This window comes from Physcomitrium patens, chromosome 2, assembly GCF_059467195.1.
Source record: "Physcomitrium patens ecotype Gransden chromosome 2, ASM5946719v1, whole genome shotgun sequence".
NCBI classification, from domain to species: domain Eukaryota; kingdom Viridiplantae; phylum Streptophyta; class Bryopsida; order Funariales; family Funariaceae; genus Physcomitrium; species Physcomitrium patens.
The window spans coordinates 2,241,868-2,260,578 of record NC_143411.1 but is presented as its reverse complement, the minus strand read 5'-3'; the positions used below and the strand labels follow the sequence as shown (position 1 = coordinate 2,260,578).

Genomic DNA, 18,711 nt, shown 5'->3' with positions numbered 1-18,711 from the left:
AGATAATTTGTAAATATTATTAGATTTAGATTTTGAAGGTGGTGATAAGATAATAAATTTACATTCTAAATAATTTTATAATAGAATAAAAAAATATGTAGATAAGTATAAAGTAAAGGTGAATACAAAATATAAGCCTATTGCAAAGAAAGTTAAACAAGTAGCATTGCCACTACCATTAGATTTTGAGGAAAGGATTGAAAAAGCTTCTAATGAATCCAATTTAAAAGATCCAAGAAAAATAGGTCATGAGTTTAAGGATGAATTGACAATAGATGATTTGAAAGTTGGATGTGAAATTTTTTTAACAAAAAATAAAAAGAGATATTTCAAAAAAATATTTTTATAACATAATAAGGTATTTACATTTGAATCATATGAAATAAGGTACGTTGATTTAAGTATTGTTGTACCTATGGTTATTTTTATAATTTCATATGAACCATAGAATTTAAGGCCAATTCTAATTTTAAAGGCTCATTTGTCAAATCTAATTGAATTATTCAATGAAAAGATTAAGATAGAAATTTTAGAATTATCTATTGTACCATATTCCAATTACTTATTTATAATACCTATGAAAAATAAAACATTGAGGTTTATTCAAGATATGCAATTGGTAAATAAAACAAATATTAAAAATATGGATCCAAGTCCAATTGTGGATGAATTTACAGAGATATTTATAGGAACAACAATTTATTATATAGAAGATCTTTATTCAGGATATGATGAATTTCAATTGATACTATAAAGTAGAAATTTGACAACTATAAAGACACCATTAGGATTGGTTAGAATGTGCATATTACCGTAAGATGCTACAAACTCTATAGTACATATGATGAATGGAATGTATAAAGTAGTAAGAATTTTTATTCAAAGAATAACAATATCTTTTCTAGATGATGTGGCAATTAAGGATATAAAATAGAAAGAAAAGATGAGACATTCGATTCAAATATCTGTAAGAAATTTAAGACAAATCGTATTATTAATTGTGAGAAGATTTTGACAAGGTTAGAAGAAGTTCATTTAAATTTATCAAGGACAAAATGAATATTTGGAGTAAAAGAAGTTTTGGTAGTAGGATACATGTATAGATCATATAGATGCAAGCTAAGTATGAAAAATATTGATATTATTAAAAAGTTCAAAGAATGTGAAAATATAATAGAAATCAAAAGGTTTTTAGGAGCATGTATTTTCTATCATACATGGATACTTCATTTTGCACATATAGTAGATCTATTATATGAATTATTAAAAAAGAATAAAAAAATTAATAGAAAGAAAATAAAAAAAGCTATAGAAATTTGAAAGAATTTCTTTTTTTACTTCCAACTTTAAAGAAAATAAATTATAAATATGGAAGGTTAGTGATATTAATAGTGATACAAATCTAATTTGAATATGTTAGACAATTGGACTAGATGATGAACAAAGAAGTAGATATGTAGTAAGTTTTGGACCAAAGGATTTGAATGCTAAACAATGGGCATATACAAAAATCAAAAGAAAATTTTAGAATAAATCAATATCTATAAAAAATGAAAAGTAATACTTGATTGATACATTGATAGTTGTAAAAATAATTTTTTTGCCTTTATTAAGCATGATTATAAATTATTCAATTCTTAATATTGCTATATTAAGATAGATACTTTTCTTCTATTCTTTGAATGCTTCCATAAATATGCTTCCAGAAAAGCTTCACCATCTCTATCGAACACAAGCTACGCTACAAGTACTGTCTACCACACAGGGCTTGGTAAGATCATGATTTTGCAAGAACATCCTTTGATAATCATGTTTATTCTCAAGAGCTCATATTCAGATCTCCCGAAGATGTTGATACTGGAGAAGAGAGAACCTTCAAGGATAATTGCAGAGGTACTGGAACAACCTCACCGATTCACTTGAATGAGGAGCTCCAAGGAAGGAGCAAAGAAAAGGGGTATTGCGAGAGCGTCAGTGTGATCAAGTAGTCACCCTCATCGGTACAATCTCCACCAAAGAATGATGATGTGGCTAATCCTGGAGGTAGTGGTCGCAAGCGAAAACTGAAGAGTGCACGGTCTGAGTCGACCTGACATGACGTGTTCAGAACTCACTGTCTCGAACAGCACACATTTCAAGTGGAAAAAGGATAGGAGCTTTTTGTTTTGAGAGAGTGATTAATGGCGGGTAGGCACACAGATATTTATGTTGGATCTACAAGCGTAATAATCTCGATTGACCAACTACTTGAATGCGATACTCGCCATTGAGTCTCGGATTGAACGTGATACCGACCACTCTTTAAGAAGCGGAGTCGTTCTCACTGTCAAAAATTGAACGGGGTTCTGCGGACGAAGTGCTGAAACAAGGAACAACTTGGCTTAGTTTGAACGATCACGCCATTATTGAAACATCCAGGACTGAGGAATCCCACCAAACATGACTCGATATTGGACCCTAAAGAGTATATGCTACAGCCTCATTGTCACTGAGGATCTATTCTTGCGATGTGGTGGTGACGCGAGGGAAGCCATCTAATTTGTCTACCCTGCCGAATATATATTATATTATCATTACCCCAGCTTGTATCAAATGGCTTATATCCACTTGCCAGTGCATCTAGTGGGGTATTAGCCCATACGGTGGTCCTAGCTATACGGCCATAGTTAGTAATGAAATAGATTCTGAATGCAACCATTAAGGAGGCAGAAAGGACAGGGGTCGGATTGTCTACATCCACGATTTGTACAAAAACTCTTGATTTGCACGGACTCTGATTTGCAATGATTCAGACAACAGCACCAACTCCCATCAAGCGATTCACGCCATCCCAGCCTGTCGTGCATTGTAGTTGTCGTGGCTGCATCCAGCTGTCTGGATCTGCAGAGCTGATGTGCAATGCGTCTCATTTCCAGCTGTCCGCAAAAATTTGAAACATCGTTGGTTGCGTTCAGCGTCAACACCTTCACTTGTTGGTTACCAGAACAATCGATGCCCCCAAGGCTTATCAGATATCTCGTGGGCTAGCCTCTACATCTAAAACCAGTGCATGCAGTATTCGTCCTTCCACTTGCATGTCTGGAGGAGAAAGCCACGGACATTAAGGACCTCCAGCGAGCCCATAAAAACGCTGTTTGCGTGTCTCGTTTTCCCACGAGCTGTCAGTTCTTAAATAGTACCATTAAGTGCATGAATTAGCTGTCATTCGGATGCAATGATGCAAATCATGATCGGAGCTTGAAAGTTACTGTTGTATACACTCGATGTGAGTCTTCTCCTGGTTTTTTTATTTTATTTTAAGACTTCGAAGTTGGGGATCGAGCAAAGCAACTGTTTATTGCGTAGTTGTCCTGTCGAGAATGCCGGCAGAATATGTTCTGGTTTTTGCTATTATTGATTGAGTAGTTGGTATATGTGGAAGTTCGACCAGGTAGTATGTGACCGGTTGAATCACTGTGGTGGTCGACTCCGCTATAAATAATGTAAAGGATGCCGGGTTGGTTCCGGCATTTTCGCATGCAAGTCATGCCGAAGGTGGTGTCGACTCGAATTCTGTGTGGAGTTTTTGGTTCTGACGATTATCCGAGTTCGCTTGGGGTGATTAGATGAGAGTGTTGCATTGAGCTCATGAATTAGGAGGGCGGAATTGTGGACGGGCAGAGGGAAGGCGAAGTCGCTGTCGATAGCGAAATCCTCATGGATAATAGTTAGGGTTTAGTGCTAATCAGCGAAGAATTTCGAGGATTTTGTAGCCATGAGAATGGCTGGCTGGTTAGCGTTTGGCCTTCTTCTCCTCATCCAGGTACTTCGATGACGTTTTGTGGTTTGAAAACTACTTGAATCATAGGAACTAGTTTCACTGACGCTGTTTTTCATGTACATTGGAGGAAATTACCACCAGCGAAGTTGTAATTGCTAGACACTGTAGGCGTTACTAGAGTAGCCATCGCTTGAACCTTCAAGATTAGAAGCTTATGGAGGTTTTGGCGATGACTTGAATGGATCGATCATTAAGTTGCAGCACCCGCTGTATCGTCTTTCAGGAGACTAGTCATCTTCAAACTCTGCAAACCAGTAATTGTGAACACAATGTGAAGTCTCCGTGGATTACTATCGCCGAGTTTTATCAATAATGAACCTAATTCATGTTGCTAGAATACCTTTAAATTTTGTGATTTAGTGAGCCACAGGGTCGCTGGACTCGTGGAATACATATCGCTCCTGAGTAGCATAGAGATCTGAGAATAGTGGATGTCGCATTAAGGGTCCATGTCCCAATGCACTAGGTGGGAATATTTCCTTCTCATAGGAATGAGACTGTAATTGTTCTCTTTACTATACTCTTCACCCGAATCATCTGGTCGGTAACGCAAAAGCTTTGATAAACCGTTTGAACTTGTCCTTGTCTCGTTTGAGAGCTCAAGATTTGTAGAAACCCTGCAGAAGTATTTTCAGTTGTTTTTTTACAATCTCACTGACACTAGCCACAGAGAATATGGGAGAATGAGCCGAGTTATTTAGGGTATTCTGCAACTCATGTATAATGAGATGGTGTATCAACCTTACATCAGGTGGTATAATTTTGCGGCTTCGTATCGTGCTATGGGTATGCAGAAGATGGGATCCAAGACATGTGGTGGGAATAACACAAATTTTTATTACGCCTCATAATGCTTAAGTTGGCATTGTAGGAAGTAGATTTCCTGTTCTTCTTGACCAATCTGCATCGTCATAGTCTCAAAGACTATATTCAGAGCTGTGGCTCTATATTATTTTACTTAACATAATTGTAATCTGTTATATTAGTGCAATTACGTGAAAATACTCAAGTTCTCAGTATAATGGTTTTGTGGGTTGGCTGGGCTTCAGGCCGCAGCTCCAGTGTTGGGGCTTGACACGTGTGCTATGTATGATATTTGTGGAAATCGAACCGATGGGAAACCACTCAATTGTGCAACTCCCTCTCCCGCAGTCACTGTAAGATTCTTCGCACATTGTATTGACTCATCATTCAGTTTCGGTGAATTTTTAGACCTTAGTCTCTTCACATTTATGTTTTATAAGTTGCTGCTTCCTGTTGCCACTGTGGAGAATATCTGTTCTTTAATTTCAGTTATTCAAGCGTCTGGGTGTTCGTTTTCTCAATACTATATGCCTGTGATATTTTTCATGTGCTATTTTGCCGAATAGTCTCAATATCTTCATAGAATTTTTTTTGACCAGTTGTTTTTGTCGCATTTCAGCCGGATAGAGCTTTTTCACTTAAACTACAAAGCCTGTGTCCCACGATCGTTGGAGATGTCTGTTGCACACCGACTCAATTCAACTTATTGCGGTCTAACGTTCAGCAGGTCTTTCCCATTTATTGCCTTGTTGGTTACAACGCTGTTGCAGCGTCTGGTGATCTACGTGCCTCTTTTCGGTTTAAAATGAGCAATTTTAATGTTTGCAATATATTCCCTTCCTTAGTATGTCTTAGAAGATATTCGTATCTTTTAGACACAGTTATTTAGAACATTTGTAGTCACCTGTTTCGATCTGACGTAGATATATTGGTCCTATCTCCCTTGGCAGGCTGTTCCTTTTCTCACTGGATGTCCTGCATGCTTGCGGAATTTCCTCAACTTCTTCTGTGAATTCTCGTGCTCCCCTAACCAAGGCTCCTTTCTTAATGTAACTGCTGTCAATGGGGTGAGTGCTATTCTTTGAATTTACGAAATGTTCATGTTCTAATTTATTTTAAAATCGTGCTGTTTGCTTGACAGTGTAAAGGTGTCTTTTGCAGTTGTGGAAACGGGTTGATGTCAGGATACTCTGGATTAAATTTGCTTTGTGTCGAAGCTCATTTTAACATCGTACGTGGATTTGTGTGGCGCAAGGACAGGCAAATAATGCCGTTGCTGCTCTTGAGTTCTTTATCACCGACGAGTATGGTCGCAAATTTTATGACTCGTGCAAGGATGTCAAGTTCACTTCCATGAACATTCGTTCCATGGACTTTATTGGAGGGGGCGCTCAAAATTACTCGGGTACATTTCAGTCCTTCTAGTGTAGCCTAGAGTGTATTAAGTTGTGACTCTTTTCTTACTCAACATCTGACTAACATGTGTTGGTGGTCCAGAGTGGTTTGCGTTTATGGGTAAAGAAGCTGCTCCTTCTTTACCAGGCTCCCCTTATCCGATCAGTTTCCGCACTGATGTCAAGGAAGGCAATCCTGCAGTAACGCCTTTCAATTCTTCCGTTATTGCGTGCTCCGATCCTTCCTTCGAATGTTCGTGTGGGGACTGTCCCTTGGTGAACAGCTGTGCTGAGCCAAATCCACCTGCTCCCTCTGAAACTAAAGGATGTCATGTTCAAATTGCCGGATCCCAGGTATTTATTGAAGGATTTCTGTTCTCGTGCTGCATTGGTGTTTTAACATGCGAATCTGATTGCTTATGGTATTAATTTGTGACCAGTTAGCTCACTTGCGGATTCTCAGTTATCTTCAAATATCACTCACGATATCATTGTGACTCATGTGATGTCGGTATCTTTCGGGATTTATAGTAGCTTTTTTGTTTCTTTTAAATCTTACAAGCAACTTTCAGGGCTTCATTATCACTCTTTTACAATCACCTCTGATTTATCGTGCAGGTTGCATGTTTGACTCTGGCCGTGATCATACTTTACGGATGCCTTGTGGTCATCATATTGGGCTGGTGGTTGATGTTCCGCTCACCACGGAAGGAAATGAGTTCGAAAGAGCGACTCAACCCAGATGCTCAAAGTGATCTAGCTAACAAAGCACAGCAAACTGATGTTGATTCTCAAATTCGCTCTCCTAATGAATTAGACCGACTTGATCCAAAGCATCAAAATCATCCAGCTAAGGTGCAGGTCTACACATTTTCTTGCTATGTTATACTTTCAGTTTTTATGGTATCAACATTTTACAAGAGGCTCACTGTAGCTTTTCGTACTGATTTCGAACGGATGTGAATTTCATTATTATTTAAATCGTGGTGCAGCGTACAACCCTCACTTAAGTAGTTGTGGCTAGCGAGATTACGTCAATGTATCATATGTCCACATCCTGCGCCGTTACATGTGGTAGATAACAATTCTTACTCGGGTTGTATATTTTGGCACATGTCTTCAGCTGGTTAAATTGCAATTATCAAGTTTCGTGACTCTAACTGAACACGATTCCTTTTACATTTAGGAAAATGAAGCCGTATCTCGGCTAGCAGGAGCAGGAGCACCTTTCATGGTAACTTTCTTGTCCAACAGATTCAGGTGCTCTGAGCCTTTCCTGCTGCCCCAGTTCTTTAATTTATATCAGATCTGTTTCCACTGTAGATTGATTTAAGAAATTTTCTGCACTTCTGACCATTCTTGTAAGTTCCTCGGAGTACTGTATTTTGATTCGAAGTGTTTGAATATATACAGAATATATGGGGAGTTGGTCGCCTACAATACGAAGAAGGTCTTGGCAATCGCTATTGTAATAACAGTAGTTCTTTGTTTGGGCTTGATCCGCCTTCGCGTTGAGACACGTCCAGAAAAGGTAATGTGACGCTTTCACCACATTTTATAGCTCAGTCTTCGCGCTGTTGCTTAATCGTGAGGTTTTAGAAGATTGGTCATCCGATACAGTTTGTGGAATGTCCTTTTGTAGCTTTGGGTAAGTTATGGAAGTAAGGCTGCAGAAGAAAAAAAGTTTTTCGACAGCCACCTAGCGCCCTTCTATAGAATTGAACAGGTACGAAACTTTCATGTTTACATATAATTTCTGCAATTAAATATGTACACCTTAGATTCGTATTGAAGTATCTGTTTGAAATTATTTGCACTCTAATTATTCTGGGATATTAAATATGTACACCTTAGATTCGTAACTTTGATTTCATTGCACTCCAACTATTCTGGGATGTAATTCTCTTATGCATATGGTAAAGATATTTGTATTATCTGCAATCACCAGTTATGATTGTCAATTGCCTGATATTTTTGGTGTGCAGCTCATTCTGGCAACAGTTCCAGGAAGCAAGGATTCGCCTCCACCAAGTATTGTGACAGACGCTAATTTGAAGCTTCTTTTCGACCTTCAAGAGAAGGTCTGATGTCGACAATTACCATCTTTCTTCACATGCTCTTATTCTGCAATTTCTTTCTGCATTTCTTGCTGAGGAGACACATACTAGCATCACCGAATGTTGTGGAGCCTAATGCTCTGTATATATTATTCGTTTTGAACACTAAGCCCTACAAGACTTGCTTTCTACTTTGTCCTTTGTGTAGGTTGACAATGTGCGAGGGAACCACTCTGGAAAACTGATCTCCCTTCAAGATATTTGTCTCAAGCCTCTAGGAACACCGTGCGCGACTCAAAGTATACTACAGGTGTGAGTTTTTCTATTTCTCTTAAGTCTGGCTGCCACTTTTTTCCGATTGTGTGTTTTTGTACTTGAAAACTAACGTATTACCGGTTTATTGTTAAAATCTGCAGTACTACCAAATGAATGTTAGTACATTTCAGGATGCCTCTCACGCAGAGTTCTGTTTCCAGGTATAACACCACAGAATTTCCTAATTTTTTCTTCGTCTCCAAGCACGTTTTCTTGGGCCACATGGAATGTATTTAGACGTTGACAATGTCCTTGCAATTTTTGTTAGGAACACTTTAGTTACTGTTTTCGTCTATACATGGCAGTGAAGTAGTTGTATGGTGGTTATGGCAGTACTATTCATCATCTGAGACCTGTCTCAGTGCTTTCGGTGGACCAGTAGATCCTACCACCATTTTGGGTGGTTTTACAGGGAATAACTATACCCAGGTCATTTGATCATCCATCCGTGATTGCTGTGGATTCTTATTTTAGCGTTTTCGTTATCAGTATTTTAAATTGGTTTGACTGCATTCTGCTAACATTATCTAATCAATCGTCCTCAGTTTATTGTAACTTCACGTGCTGATAGTTTTGTACTTAACCTTATTCATCATCCTTTTGTCCTGATAGTGATTGCCGTTTCTTACAGGCTACAGCTTTGGTGGTGACTTATCCAGTTATAAATGCAGTTTCAGGAGAGGGAAATGCTGCTGCCATAGCCTGGGAAAATGAATTTATTCGCGTTGTTAAGGTATTTGACTTATTCCTATTTGCCCCTTGGGTGCAGTCTCATTAAGAGATTTAAACATTTTGCACGATGATCACCTTTTTGTCTATATTGACATGTTCTATCTCTTGCGTCGTTTGTCCCACAAACACAAGGCTATGTATGAACCTTGACATCATGAAACATATTACTCCAGAAAGTATTATTAAGTATTCACAATAAGGTACTCACACTCAAAATTGTGTATTTTCTCAGGAAGAGATTGTGGGAATGGCAATAGCAAATAACTTAACCCTTTCTTATTCTTCTGAGAGTTCAATTGAGGCAGAGCTGAAAAGAGAAAGCTATGCAGATGCTCTGACAATTGGAGTAAGTTAATCGTGACCTATTATTCCTTATTAAACTATCTGCAGTTATGCTCTGTGCATAAGCATCAGTGTGGATCATCTCTTGCCCAATTCGAACGTTTTTGTTTCTGATGTATCAACGTAATATGATATTTATAGTTTGACTTGTACAAATTTTAAGGCCCTCTACCTGTAGCATGCATCTGTTCCATGACTTCATTGTTTTGTTGCTTCAGAACCAAGTCACTTGGCCTCCTGATGATGGTGGTGATTGTGGCAAGTGTTAATGGTACTTGTGGATTGATGCACAACACTGAAAATCTGTTTTTGTGTGCATGTTTTTGGCAGATAAGCTATCTTGTAATGTTTGTGTACATTGCCTTTACGTTAGGAGATTGGAATCCTTCTGTTGCTCCATTTTACGTGACTTCTAAGGTACAAATACTCCTTGATGTGTTTTTTGCTATCTCTTTTGGGGCGTAAGGAATTTTCTAGAGGCCACAGCTCTTTTGAATCCACAGAATTAATTGGATATGATGCAGTGATTTCGTTTTTGGCTATCCACTGTTACGGTAGTTAAGGTCTGTAGATTTTCACCTAGCATTTATTACGATGGTTTGTTGCCATTGAGTGCGGAAAACCTCACTTCATCGTGATGCATACTTTGAATCAAAATATGGCGCACAACATGTGGAAAGACGGAAAGAAAATTCTAGTTGGACAGATCGAAAGATAATCCGCCAAACGAATACTGATACATTTTCTACATCTATGTCTGTTGGATTTCTTCAAAGGTATTACTAGGATTCGTAGGAGTGGCCATCGTGGCTTTCTCAGTACTTGGATCCATTGGGCTTTGCAGTTATTTTGGAGTTCACTCCACATTAATCATTGTGGAGGTCATTCCATTTCTTGTTCTTGCGGTATGTGATGTTACTTTCTCTACCTCGGCCATTCATTTGTTCGTTTGTATGTAAGCCCTTCGTTTGAGTGGGTGGATTTTTGGACGGGGACAAGTCCAGCTACATAAGCCTTGTCATGACTAGGAGAAGCAGAAGTTTCGCACTATTTGTTACGGTGTATTTATTTAAAAGATTGAATTCATTTTCCAATGGGTTCATGTGCGCTCTTCCTTCACTGGCAGGTTGGTGTGGACAATATGTGCATCTTAGTACATGCTTTAAAACGTCAAGACCTCAATTTAAACTTAGAGACTCGTGTAGGGCTCGCCCTAGCAGAAGTGGGTCCTTCTATCACTCTTGCAAGCGTAGCTGAGGTTCTGGCTTTCACTGTGGGAATCTCCACCCCTATGCCTGCTTGTAGAGTGTTTTCTCTCTTTGCAGGTACTAGTTCTTACCGAAGCTTTTGTTGTAATGACTTTTGTTCTACAAATTTATGTGCTGCTGTGTAACCTTCATCTGATTTCATTCTGGATGTAAATTGCAGCGGTAGCGGTGTTATTGGATTACCTGCTACAAATCACTGCGTTCGTGGCTGTTCTTACTCTCGATTTCCGCAGAAGTGAAAGTGGTCGTGTAGACTGCGTTCCCTGCATTCATGTTGGAAGAAAGGAACCAGGTGACGTTTCATTGGGTGAGATTTTTCTCCAATAGAGTAGAAATCAAAACAGACAATTGTTCCAATTTTCAAAGCCTTGTGGTTGAAGTCTAATGCATCATATGAAGCAACTTACAGAGGATGCGCCCAATCCCTCAGAACCAGGATTGAAAAAGTTTTTTCGCTTGTATGAAGTTGACTGCTAAGACTCCAAATATTCTTTAATTCAGGATTACCAAATGAGCAACGTCATAATCCTGGTTTGCGTCAGCGATACATGAAGGTACAGTTTTCAGATGGCAACCTTTCTTTGTTCTTTGGTATTTGTTTATATACTGGTGCACTGCTTTTCAATTCCACTACTCTCGCTGACAATGAGTACTATTGTGAGGTTATGAATGCAAGTATTGTGGATGTAGCGCAAACTCACATGATGACATTTGTTATGATATCCTGAGAGCCCCGTCCAAAATAAATTTATTTGAAGAATGTATTTACCTCACTTGAATGATTCCTATTTTGTGCAACCCGCAGAATTATCATGCTCCATTTTTGAGTATTCCAGCAGTAAAAGCCTCTGTCTTGGCCATCTTCTTTGGTTTGCTGTTCGCTAGTATTGTAAGTCGCTGCGCTCACTTATGTCCTTTGATGCATAAGATTGATAGTTTCAAACTTATCTTCGGAATGGCAGCTTGTGTGATGTTTCCACTTATTCTCTTGAATACAGGCAGTCATTCCAAGAATTTCAATCGGTTTGGAACAGAAGATTGTTTTGCCAAGTGATTCGTACCTTCAGGTTTGTGCATGATCGCTACACATCTTGCATGATGGGTGCACGTTTTATACCATCGTAACTTGATGCTATTGATGTAAAGGTTAAAATTAACAGTACAGCACTGTAAATACACTATGCACTGTGGTTGTCTTCATATCATGCCATTTACTCGTGCCGCTAAAGCACAATTATTGATTTGCAGGGCTATTTTGACAATATAACTGAGTATCTTCGAGTTGGACCACCTGTATACTTTGTTGTCAAGGATTACAATTACAGGTTCTTGGAATCTATTTCCTTACAGTTTGTTCACCATGCTTTGTTCACCATTCAAAATGTTGAAATTCAAATTCATCATATAAATTGAAATCACCGAGGAATTAGAGTGTTAAACGATTTCAGTTTGTCTTTGGTAGAGCGAATGTTAAGGTGTACCAAGTGCATGCATTTCTGGTGTTGATGTGCGAAAGTCTCTTACACATCCTTTGGCTATTTGCAGCATTGGTAGCAACCAGACGAACAAGTTATGCTCCATCAATCAGTGTGATCCGAACTCCTTGCTCAATGAGGTAATCCTTTCAATCTCCACGCAGAAACTCAATTGCTGAGTGTAATACTGCAAACGTAGTTGTATGTAGTAGTATTAATGAGACAACCATATGTTCCTGAACTTGTACTAAACAGGTGAATCATTTTCTGTTCATAGATCTCAAGAGCAGCTTTGTCGCCTCAATCGAGTTTCATCGCTCGACCGGCTGCATCTTGGTTGGACGATTTCCTGATATGGCTGTCACCAAACGCCTTTGGGTGCTGCCGAAAATTTCAAGATGGAGGCTATTGCCCCCCAGTTGATCAGGTACGCTAGCTTGCAATCGGTTCATACGAGTGGGATTCAAGTTTAAGGATTTTTGTTGTTGATGTTACTTGGAATTAGAGTGCAATAGGACATGAATGGTATAAACGCTACATGGACCTAATTAAGTATTCTGTTCACCAAAATTTGAAGTACTATACTAATTTGTGGTCTTGCTTACAGTGTGGACTAAACAACACATGTAGTGAATGCACTACGGTAAGTCAGTCAACGTAGTTTTAGTCATTAATAGTCCGAAGGGTTTCTTTACTCGTAGATTTCCTCGATCTTCAGTCTGGACCAGTTGTGCTTTTCTGTGATGATTATTGAATGCTGTTTTTGGGTTGATCTAATAACATTTCATGTACTTCAGTATTTTTCGACGCTGTCCCTTTGCAATTTCAGTGCTTTAATATATGATATTGTTATGACCTACAAATTTGCCCTTGTTGATCTGCTGATGAATTAATATTTTCTATGAATAAACAAAAATTTGTGCAGTGTTTCTTGCAATCGGATTTAGTTGAAGGACGACCATCAACTGAGCAATTTCGGAGCAAATTACCATGGTTTTTGGCCGCACTTCCTTCTGCGGATTGTTCCAAAGGCGGCCATGGAGCCTATACAAACAGTCTTGACCTTGCTGGTACTCACCTCAACTATCACCTGTTCTACTATACTCTCAACTTCAGAAGTAATGACGCTGATGAGTGAACTTGTAACACAAAAATATGTCCAAATGTCGCAAATGATGGCTCTGGATCTACCCACATATACTTGTTGTGTGCTGTCATTTATTGGTGCTTTTTCTTTGCACAAATATTTCCGAGTGTATTGGTGAACCCCGGAAATTTTCTTATCCTGGAATATATTGCATGTTATTTGGCATTATCACAACTCTCCAGGATACGATAGTGGGATTATAAAGGCATCCGAGTTTCGTTCGTATCACACTCCTTTGAACAAGCAGGTATGAAGACCAGTTTTCATAAGTGTATGCATAGGCCCATGATATTATACCCTCTATTTCTCACTGTAGTGGTGGCCTCGCTCTAACAGTGTTGATATGGAGGGTGGGGTCGTTGTTCTATTCGATGATTGAATTACATATAGTAAAAATTCTGAAAGAGGATTTTTTGTTTGTAGGCCATGAATTGGTGGGTTGTTAATAAGGATCTCGTGTTGGTTTTCATTCTCTTTATTTTGGAAACTTGGTCTTCTTGCTCCAGTTTTTATCTTCTCTTGGTTGGTATTGGCATTGAATTGGGTCCTTACTGAATTTGTTGCAGAGTGATTTTATTGATGCACTTCGTGCAGCGAAGAATTTCGCCAAGAAAATATCCAAGTCTTTAAACGTAAGTTGTCATAATTCACCTGAGTGCATTTGTTTCTGTTCTTGTTTATGTTCATTATGATGCTACGACTTGAAGGTTGTTCAAATAATAACAGCGACGTTTTTCAAATTACTCTACCGTTTTACAAGTGTAATGCTGCTTGTGCAGATTGAGGTGTTTCCTTATTCAGTGTTCTACATATTTTTTGAGCAATATCTGGACATTAAGAACACTACTGCTCTCGGTCTCTCAGTTGCTTTGGGTAAAGTCATCAGTTGCTCCTTTTGGTGCATGCTTAACCACTCACTTAAAAACAATGCTGAGGGTGACACAATATTTCCTTAGATGATCACTGCAAATACATTGGATAGTGTTGAATGCATTGAGTGAGCTGCACTTGAATTGTACGGAATACATTTGTTGTACAGTACATGTGGTATTCCAGTAAAGAGCGAAAACTTGGATATAATCTTGTCCTATTAAGACCAAATTTGAAATGGAATTTAACTTAGTTCTGGTTCCTCGTGTTTTGCAGCGGCTGTTTTTGTAGTTTGCTTGGTCATTACCATGAGGTTCGTTACTGCTCTAATCCTTGATTTTGGTTACCATTTTTCGTTACAAATGACATGATACTTCTTGGTGTCTGATGGAAAATCCAAAATTAGGACTACCAGGTTTTTAAATCTGAGAACTTTGCATGTGTCTGTTGTGCAGTATTTCAACGGCTATAACTATCATATTTGTCATCTCAATGATAATTGTTGATCTGATGGTGAGTTTTATGTCTTCCTATTTCTTCTAAAATCACCATACACCTACCATTTACATGCTTTGAGGAATGTGGTACTTCACGTGTATGCATATTGCTTTAAGAATGAATAGATCTTCCAACTATCGAGTAAGTTGGCCTGTCAAAGCCAGACATCATGCAGTCGTGACTTTTGGTTTACACTACTAATTTTCTCAACTTGCTGATTATTTTGCGCTGTTTGTAGGGCCTCATGGTGATATGGAACATCCAACTTAATGCTATATCTGTTGTGAACCTGGTGATGGCTACTGGCATTGCCGTCGAGTTTTGCGTCCACATCACTCATGCCTTCACTGTAAGCACCTCTATTCTTTTTTGGGGATTTCCTTCGAAGATATACTTCGTTTTCCTGCATCAATAAATAAATGGAAATTCTGGTAATCTAAGCTCATTGGCTAGGGTCATCAAATACGGCGTGTGCAGATGAGCACAGGAGATAAGGGAGAGAGAGCAAGTAAAGCTCTTGTTCTGATGGGAGAACCAGTCTTCAGGTACATTTCCCCAAAGAAAAAAACGTTATTGCATCTTCTCCAACATAGCCGCTTTTTCGCGTGAAGTTCATATTAATAAGTTGTTGAAGTCATTGAGAACCAATTTTTTAAATTTCTGCAGTGGAATTACTCTTACGAAAATGGTGGGAGTTTTGGTGCTAAATTTCGCACAGTCTAAGATTTTTAAGGTCAGTGATCACCTACATTCCTTTCTTTTTAGCTTACCACAACTTGTCTGCTGCTTTTATACCTGGGTACATGATGAAAAACTTGCAAGTCCTGTGCAGAAGAGAGCTAATTTTATCCCTCAAATTGTAAATTTCCAGGTGTACTATTTCCGGATGTACCTTGGCCTGGTTGTTCTAGGCGCGTTGCACGGGCTTGTTTTCTTGCCCGTCTGGTTGAGCGTGGCAGGTCCTGACCCATTAGTTGAGCAAAAACTCCCTTCGCTGTGTAATCGTTTCTGGCGATCTGTCGCCACTCGCCGGCCTGGTTCAATAGGCACCGACTCTGCAGGAAAGTAAAAGGAACAACAAGTGCATATTATTTTGCGTAAATTATCTGATATAGGTAACGTTCTTTGTCGATGGTCGAAGGAGGAATGAGAGCAAACGAACGAAGGTGATCGGTGGTAAAGTGCATCTTCTCACTTCCCTTGTGTTTCAGGGTTTCACTACATTGCCTGTCTGGTTGATTCGCCTCATCCATGGACTATGTGACTGCCTAGCATCCATCACTTTCAGGCTTATATATTGTGAATCATGGCCTTCATTTTGTATACTAGTCTGTTCCAGATTCCAGCTATATTAGGTCTGTAATAAGCAAGCGCGGTTGTTGAGTTTCTTCATGTTGTCTAGCAAGGTCGGTATTGGGTGCAGAATGCTCTTCCCTTAACACGATGACAATTTTGTAGATAGAGTGGTTTTTTGCATCAGAATGAAATCCTGAATGTTACGTGGAATAAAAAGTTTATTAGAAAAACAGCTTTAAATACTGTCTCTCAAGAAATGCCTTTTATTTATCAATTATTTACCTTGGAAAAAATTCATAATTTTTGTAATCACAATGATGAATTAAACTTGACTTTAAATAATTTAATTCCTCTATTTTTTTGTTTATCAAAATTCAGAAAATATATTAAAAGATCAATAAAACAAGTCATATATTCTTCTACTATTTCATTATTTTTTATGTTAATTTTTATTCTCTTATTTTATATTTTAAAAGAATACATATCCAAAAAAAGATTTGATATACTTGAAATATATATTTTTACCACTAAGAAAAATAGAAAATGATAAATTAAAAATTTGGATGAAACTTATTAAAAATTACTTTGAAACTATCGTTGTCACTTAAATCACTTTGTTTATTAAAGATCCTCTTATACAACAAACAAACGAACATAATCCGAATTGAGGACATGAAGATGGCACTAGTATACTACACTATAACACCTTATTTGTTAATGTAGCTTATTATCTTGTAATTGCTAAACTACAATCCAAAGAATATATATAAACACATTTAATACAGTTCTTCTATCAAAAGATAAGAATCTACAACTCTACTAGCAACACCACAAAACTATATACATTGATGAAACTTGTGGGAGTTTGTAACAAAAAATATCATTACATTCACAATAAATTTGATTTTTTTTTAAATCAACACATAAAGAAATACACAAATAAATATATATATATATATATATATATATCAAAATGATTTTTAAATTATTACTATTAAATTTCGTATTTTCACATTTGAAGGCATCAAGTTCATTTTACATACTTTAGAAAGTTATAAAATTAAATTTAAAAAATAATATATACTAAAGTGCTAAGGTCCTCTTACTTCTAATGATGACAAATTGTAGAAGAGCTTCATGTGAACTAGCATGATCTAGTATATAAATTCTTCTATTATAAGTCTATAATCTTCATGGAATAATTTCACTAAAGAAAAATCTTGCACTATTTTTACACCATAAATATTTTGATACTCCCCTTGGCTATTTTAATATCCTCCAAAGTTGCTCATCTATTATTTGAAAATAGATGAGTGGATGACAAGAAGACAAGTGATAATAAAATATTTTATATTCTTAAACCAACCAATAAGCAACTTTAAAACCATTAAAATATAAATAAGATTATTGTATCTAAAAAAGTCGTCTAATTTTATGGTTTCAAAAATATTTATAAAAGATTGATTGTTTTATCTCAAACACAACAAAAATATATTATATTAAGATATTGTAATAATCTAAATATATTACTTGTAAAACTGAAATTAGAATATATATATATATATATATATATATATATATATGGCATTGCAAATGCCACCACAACATAATCAACATATTTTTTTAGTTAATTTTAACTCAATCAAAATAATTATTTAATCCAAAGGTTTCAAAGATATTGAACAAAGTGGCATGTGATGGGATTGCAATAGTAGTAGCAATACAATCTCTTGCAATTATTGAACATTATAGAAACAATATATTGAAACACAATAAAACATATGAGACCAAATATCAATAAATTGTAGATACTATAAAACAAATAAATGCTATACTAATTCTTTATATAGACTAATAGATTGTGGTGATAATAAGATGTTTTTGTTGTCCAAAATGTTACCAAATAAGAAAAATATTTGGTAATTGTAAATTCAAAAAATATACTATGAGCACTTATGCAAACTAATTTTCTCAATAAATGTTTTTTTTTCACAATACTCAATCAAATTATATAATTCTTTTGTTGTAGTGCAACCACTTCTGTTGATTAGATTTGCTGATTATAATTTCTGGAGAGATTGCTTAATAAACAAATAAAAGCTTTTTATCTTTATTATTATCACATACCATTATTATAAAATATAACATAATTTAAAGTAGATCAAAAAAAGAATATGTCTCATTTAAAATTTAAATTTTTTATTAAAATTATGAAAATACAATATATATATTTATAGAAAAATATGCAATAATTATTTAAATTACACTTTTGAAATTTTTAAAATAATCTAGACTAATAATGTTTGTAAAACTATTATGCAAGTTGGTTTAGAATAGTATAAAAGAATTTTTAGTTGTATTGAAAAAAAATTATATATATATATATATATATATATATATATATATAATTTAGTAGCATAATTTTTCTTTTCAAATTATGTCAAAAAAATTTAATTTTAGCCTTGGTGGTAAAACAAAAAAAAGCCATATTACTGCTTCAAATAACTTTTAGTATGGAGATTATTGTTAGATATTAGAAATTAAAAGCCAAATTATTTTTGTAAAAATATAAATATTAAAAAAAATGGCATTTAAAAAATCTAAAATATAAAAATTCTTTACATAATTTTAATAGTATTTAATAGGTAAGTAGTTATAAAATCAGCATGTATTTTTGTTTTTATTTTTTCAAG

General features: G+C 36.4%; 1 protein-coding gene across 2 annotated transcripts; it reads left to right on the top strand.

Annotated features, from left to right (window-relative positions):
• The first annotated feature begins 3,382 nt into the window (after positions 1 to 3,382).
• LOC112278861 (uncharacterized) lies at positions 3,383 to 16,258 on the top strand. 2 transcript variants are annotated; one of them, XM_024512717.3, is made up of 37 exons: positions 3,383 to 3,802; positions 4,870 to 4,977; positions 5,244 to 5,351; positions 5,575 to 5,691; positions 5,885 to 6,029; positions 6,122 to 6,372; positions 6,637 to 6,873; positions 7,205 to 7,278; positions 7,432 to 7,549; positions 7,661 to 7,744; positions 8,004 to 8,099; positions 8,284 to 8,385; positions 8,492 to 8,551; positions 8,724 to 8,819; positions 9,022 to 9,123; positions 9,355 to 9,468; positions 9,795 to 9,881; positions 10,241 to 10,369; positions 10,591 to 10,789; positions 10,893 to 11,024; positions 11,234 to 11,286; positions 11,538 to 11,621; positions 11,731 to 11,799; positions 11,981 to 12,057; positions 12,278 to 12,347; positions 12,485 to 12,634; positions 12,815 to 12,850; positions 13,133 to 13,277; positions 13,537 to 13,601; positions 13,921 to 13,986; positions 14,134 to 14,227; positions 14,501 to 14,537; positions 14,680 to 14,737; positions 14,961 to 15,071; positions 15,200 to 15,267; positions 15,389 to 15,455; positions 15,594 to 16,258. In XM_024512717.3, the coding sequence occupies exons 1-37, from the start codon at positions 3,755 to 3,757 to the stop codon at positions 15,789 to 15,791; spliced, it is 3,855 nt and encodes a 1,284-aa protein (XP_024368485.1). In that variant the 5' UTR covers positions 3,383 to 3,754; the 3' UTR covers positions 15,792 to 16,258. The 2 variants fall into 2 exon arrangements, with proteins under 2 accessions (XP_024368485.1, XP_024368484.1); XM_024512716.3 differs by having other exon boundaries at positions 10,893 to 11,039.
• The last annotated feature ends 2,453 nt before the right edge of the window (positions 16,259 to 18,711 follow it).

Bases quoted from the DNA above. Each gene is read 5' to 3' on its own strand.
- LOC112278861 (XM_024512716.3), top strand. From the start codon at position 3,755: ATGAGAATGGCTGGCTGGTTAGCGTTTGGCCTTCTTCTCCTCATCCAG. The intron at 7,550-7,660 runs GTAATGTGACGC...GTCCTTTTGTAG, and splicing joins TTGAGACACGTCCAGAAAAG to CTTTGGGTAAGTTATGGAAG. The intron at 13,602-13,920 runs GTATGAAGACCA...AATTTGTTGCAG, and splicing joins ACACTCCTTTGAACAAGCAG to AGTGATTTTATTGATGCACT.